This window comes from Carassius carassius, chromosome 19, assembly GCF_963082965.1.
Source record: "Carassius carassius chromosome 19, fCarCar2.1, whole genome shotgun sequence".
NCBI classification, from domain to species: domain Eukaryota; kingdom Metazoa; phylum Chordata; class Actinopteri; order Cypriniformes; family Cyprinidae; genus Carassius; species Carassius carassius.
In genome coordinates this window covers 11,218,349-11,224,348 of record NC_081773.1, presented here as the reverse complement: position 1 = coordinate 11,224,348, position 6,000 = coordinate 11,218,349, and the positions used below count along the sequence as shown (strand labels likewise).

The following is a 6,000-nucleotide window of genomic DNA, read 5'->3' as shown; positions in this document are numbered from 1 at the left end:
TAAATATTAGCCTGAGGTGCTGAAGGGCGTTGCTGACAGGGGCTATCATCAGCTCTCCCTATCATCAGGATTTTGCACTTCTTCCAAACGCTTGCACTCCTGAGACTTAGTAGATGGTGCCCTCTTCTGTCCTTACATATTGTAGTAATTAAATTAACTGAAATTAGTTTTAGATATTTTGAGAAAACCGTATACAGTATATTTATATCTATATAATTAAGAATTAATGATCAGCAACATACTGGTTAATGGTCAAAATTAAATGATTATTCATTATTTATTATTAGTAGTAGTAGTCAGTATCCATATTGGATATTCAATTGTGCATGTTTATTTCCCCTATTTAAATTACTTTTGCCTTCATCTAACACTTACTAAAGTTAATACACTTTAATATGCAATTAATATTCACTTTTAAAATCATTTTTAATACTGTAGTTTAAATTATGCTGTACAATGTCGTACTGATTTAAAACAATTAATTTTAGTTAAGTCTAGTAATAAAATAATAAAATTTATATTAATACACCTATAAATGTACCCCCATTTAAAAGATCAGATATTTATGAACAGTATGTGATATGACGTATGCAACAGGACAGTGTCATCCAATTTTAAACCAACTTTTAAAATTGTATTATTTTTATTATTATTTATTATTATTGCTTTATTAGTTTTGTAGGCTGCTTATAACTGACCACAAGGTGGCGATAGAGTGCAAGGAGTGTCTTCCAAGAATAGGACCGTGGTAATAAACAGCCTTGATTTACTGATTTTTCTAATGATCTGGCTTTATTTAAAGAATGTTCTAATAAAGAATTTACTGTAAATCTGAGACGTAACTCACATATTCTTGCCTTGACTCAGCAAGTTCTTCCTTCACAACAGTTGTCTCTCAACTGTTGTCTTACAGTGATGCTGATTCTAATCTGCAATTAGGTAATATTGACAAGCTTGGCAAATGCCACATCTGACTGTAATATAATTAATTAAAAATAGATGCTTAACGATATAGCTAATATAATTATGGTTGGTTATTATGAAAAGAGATCATTTCATTGTCCTTGAGTAGAAATGTAGCCTACTGGATTGACAGATTGAGAAGGTGAGAAAAGGTAATAATTTTCTTTTCAGACACATTGCTTTTCACAGTAACTGTGTAAGGTTGCTGCAAGAGGTGAATATTCATAACCCTCCCCCTGTGTATTCATTAGATAGAAATGCTGCACTGACTGCAGTACTGTCAGTTCTACTAGTGAGATGCTGCATTGTGGGCAATTCCTCTTTTTCCCCGGTTTTGTTATGTTTTTGGTTTTTGCACTGTAACCTTACCATATTTTCAAAGAATAATACTCTCATTATGAGTAGTGAGTAATTGTCTCGGATTGTTTTTGTGCCATAATGTGCAGTTATTTAAAAAAAAATCCATTATTTTTTTTTCTTATAATACTGTATACTTCAAAGGTATAATACAGTTTATCTGTCCTGCCAGCTGTTATGATCAGACAGGCCTTTTGTCATTCAGCAGAGTCACAGAGATCAGCAGCAAAGAACATACCATTCAACTTGAACAGAAACAAGTGTGTTAATCTGAAAGTTGATCTAACTGTCTAATAAACCTGGAATTATGTATTATGAAAACTGTAAATGTACACAGGATTTGAGACATTTCATGCTTGGATTACATTCTGTTATATTACATCATATCTTCTGTATCATCAGCAAAACGAATGTAAAATCCCTCTATGACACTTATTGGTGTCTCCTGACAAATATGAATAAATGATGTATGATTGAATTTGTCATAAATGGGCTATTTACAGAGCAAATGTTAATGTTTACAACTTTAATCCAGATTTAAGCATGACGGAGCAGCTTGATGAATCTGGTTATCCTTTTATAATCTCATGGAAACTTAAAGGAGTGCTCATGTAACGTCCGTTTCTGCCAAGACTTTGCTTTTAGTAAGCTGTTCCAAACAACAAAAACGTGTGCGAAGAGTTAGGAGTGTAATTTATTTTATTTTATATGTTTTTTAACAAATATATATTTTTAAATATCTAGGAAACCCTCTGGGACAAATGTTATTAATAACAAATAGCCTAACAATTTTTTTTTTTCCATTTAATTTCTCATGACATTTATCTTGGTTAATCACTGGTTATTGTTTTCTTTTTCAACTGTTTTAGTGCTAAGTAGGTTAAATGGAAGTGCTGAGGAGAGAACTGATCCCCGTCTGGGAATAGCAGAACTATACTTGGCTCATGCGGTCTAAAAATTCCACCTTCTAGAGTGATAATGTGAACGCAGGCGTTTGCTTCTATTGGTGCTTTAGTCTGTCATTTGTCCTCTGTAGCCCTGAGGTTGGCTAATTACGCAGACACGTTGGGATAATCCCGGTTAGCAGAAGCTGATGTCAGACTGGTTTGGCTCACCACAAATCCCCTCTAGTTGAGGTAGGCAATGCAGGAGGACTTTGCTTGTAGTCACTTCTACAGAAGGAGTGGAGGGAGTGTGACTGCTCGGGAATTTCCTTTCTGATGGGCTGTCAGTCCACCTGCTAACCTGCCAGTTCTACTAACCAAATGGAACTGTCCTTGTGATCTGATACGTTCGATCTCCATCGCGACGTCTCTGCGCTCGCAGGACCGTAACATTACATTTTTGTCTGCGATATGGGGACCGTGCTCTCTATATCCCCTATAGTAACTAAGGGGACCATTCTGAAAGATGGAGGAGACGGGAAAACAGAGAAAAGCCTTAAAAAGCCGTCAGTGGTCGTGTCCACGCTCACATTTAAGCGGCTAGTGACTGCATCATGTCAGAAAAAAAGTGCCAAGAAAGTAAGTCCGAATCCTCTTCCTTTGCCAGCGAGCAGCGACAGTCAGGTCGAGCATCTGAATCAGGAGAACTCCAGGAAATCGCAACAGTCCGAGAAGAAAACGAAAACTGTACCTCTCGTGGTACCCATCCCCACGGTTCCTCCCAATCTAGACCAGGATCGGGACCTGTTCACTCCAGCGGCGAAGCAACTGGTGTCGGTTCAGAAGCAGACCAGCAGCCAGTCGCTCGTCTCGCCGAGGCAGGTGATCGTACAGGCCTCCACCGGGGAGCTGCTCCGTTGTCTGGGCGAATTCCTCTGCAAACGATGCTGCAAAGTCAGGGAACTCACCCCAAACGAGGTCGTCCTCTGGTTCCGAAACGTGGACAGGACTCTGCTGTTGCAGGGCTGGCAGGACCAAGGGTTCATCACGCCTGCCAACCTCGTGTTCGTCTATCTGCTCGTTAGGGAAACTGTAAGCCAGGATATTGACAGTTCACATGAACTCCACGGGACCTTTCTGGCCTGCCTCTATCTGGCGTATTCCTACATGGGGAACGAGATCTCGTACCCTCTCAAGCCCTTCATGGTCGACACCAATCAGGACGTGTTCTGGGAACGTTCGTTAGATGTCATCGATAAACTGAGTGGCAAAATGCTGCAGATTAACATGGATCCGCACTTTTTTACAGAGGTTTTCCAAGACTTAAAAACCGAAGGCGATTATAAGAAGGATGCAGGCGAACTGGATCGTTGAGTGTGATCAGATACTTCTGACACTGCTGTGTTGGTATTGTTTTAACAGTAGCCCCGCTGAAGTGATTTGTAATTGCCTAGATGGCATCACCGGTGTAGCTGCAGTTTTATGCATTTACATCTGTTGCTGTGATTCACAGTCATTCATAAAAAGGGAAGGCACAACATTTATTCTATATAATTGTCGGCCTTATATGTCATTTGGGTCACTATCCTTCTGAGACCTAAAGAAAAGTTGTATATTTTAGTTCTAATGTTGCATTAGAATCGTTTTACATAATTAAAGTGTTTGGTGTAGCCTAACAAACGTAGCCTAATATCCGTTTAGTTATAAAAATATATACCAATTATGTTATAACCTATTGTAATGGCCACATTATTATTAAAAAAGTCTGGAAGTTGCTGTATCAAGGATTAAAAGGTAGGCCTATTAGTTCATACACAAATGACTGCATGAGTCACAGGAGGATGATGCTCCATTTGAAGGTGTGCATGGAACTATCCAAGGTCCTGACCTATTTGTGCTCATTTATTCTGTTGACAGATGCCTGTCTCCAGCCAATCTGGATTTGAAACTTGAAAGTGTTTTCTCTTCACTGAGATGTTCTATGTGCCAATTCATGGATGATCTTACTGTTTTTATTCACATTGGTTTGAGGAAAATGGGTAGATCATGCTTGGAGTTTATTTCATACTTTGACATGATTTTTTCAGTGCTCTTGCTTGAATGAAATGAAACCCAGTCTGACTGGATTTCTTGATCGATAATGCACAAGCTCATTAATGCACTGACCACGTGCCATTTGACGATATATTATAAGATTACATAGCATCCATAACTTCATCTGATCTTTGGGACAAGCCATATCCATTATCTCTAAAGTGTACAATAAAACTCAAAATCTCTTACAACTGTAGTCACTTGTTCTTACTTTTTCGTTTGACTGACAATCTACATTTTTCTCTCTGTTCATTCTTATGGTTTGTATATTTATTTGGGCCTTATATTCGTTGCCGTTTGATTCCTAATGATAGTTTTTGAAAAAGGAAGGAAACTAATATTAATTATGAATCTACAGTTAATTTACAGATGGATCAATCTTGTTTACGACTCCAAGGCAGTAAATTATGTTATGGGCTTTTCATTATCAACCAGTCCCGTTCACCTGAAAGTAAGAATGAGCGAGTCTTGCAAGGTTGTGAATAAAACACTCGACATGAATGATCTTCGAGTTCATTGGCCAGAATTCGCTGCAGTCTGTGAGAGGGATTTCTCTGCGGAACCTCACGCGCTTTGTCTTCAAGCAGCACGTGGCCACGTGCACACAAGAAATATACATCAAAGGAGGCAAGTAGTTTTGAAGTAGGAAATTAACTCGCAATCAACACATATCCCAGTTTTGGAACTATTTTTAAACTTCTGTTGTAAGCAACATGCAGCCACCTCGTTTTCCCCCTATATTTCTGCAGCTTACTTGCAAGTTCTTAAATATTTATGAAATTTGTTGGTAACTTTTGTTGTGTGTGTGTGTGTGTGTGTGTGTGTGTGTGTGTGTGTGTGTAATATTTTGAAGTAGAAAGCAAGAAATAGTATTTTCTTGTGAAACATCTGAATATTTTATTAACAATTTTGGGGGAAAAAAATAAGGAATTCCCCATTCAGTTCTAAATGGTGGACATCTGATTCATAATATCTAAAAACAGTATCACTGACACTAATATGTTCTGACTGTTGAATAGCTGTGCATTATTAGTTCCTCAGATCCTCAGTAAACAAGTGATTTCTCCAAAGACCCTAACCAAAGTTCCAAGCACAGGATTAGTTCTTTCTTTGTACTTGTTAAAATGGCTTCTTAATCTGTCAGGAGGCTTTCTTCAGAAGCTACCATCTGCCTGCCCTTATGACACTGAGCCCTGGCTATATATACTGTATATAAGAGGTCTAATCTAAGTCTTTCCACTAACTGATCCCAGATTAGTAGAAATAGGTTATATCACATTGGAAATCAAAGTCTGGTGTGGATGCTAATATTATAGTTAATTATTGTTACAGTTACCTTTATTTACATTTATTGCTCATGTTGTGAACGTGCCTTTAAATAGTTAACAATTCATTTATAATATAAATTATAAATTACATTAATAATATAGAATGTTTCAAACAGGCTATTTTTTGGCTAAATTTTTTAAGCATTCAGTATGAAATAATTAGCCACAAACCTGATTATACCATTTTTTTTTTCAGTTTCTCTGGGGGAGAGCAAGATGGAGGATGTTGACTGTACAGAGAGTGGGAGTGGGAGTTCAGTGACTGAGTTGAATGGATGATACATTGAGTGCCACCCACTGGTTAGTAACTGGATCACATCATTAAGGTTTCTCTAGGGGCTACCAGCCAACACTCCTCTCCTGTCACAGAGGGT

General features: G+C 37.8%; 1 protein-coding gene across 1 annotated transcript; it reads left to right on the top strand.

Moving 5' to 3' along the window:
- The first annotated feature begins 2,428 nt into the window (after positions 1-2,428).
- LOC132095067 (cyclin-dependent kinase 5 activator 1-like) lies at positions 2,429-3,593 on the top strand. The gene has a single exon (XM_059499819.1). It carries the CDS (start codon positions 2,676-2,678, stop codon positions 3,576-3,578), a length of 903 nt encoding a protein of 300 aa, XP_059355802.1. The 5' UTR covers positions 2,429-2,675; the 3' UTR covers positions 3,579-3,593.
- Positions 3,594-6,000: the final 2,407 nt, after the last annotated feature.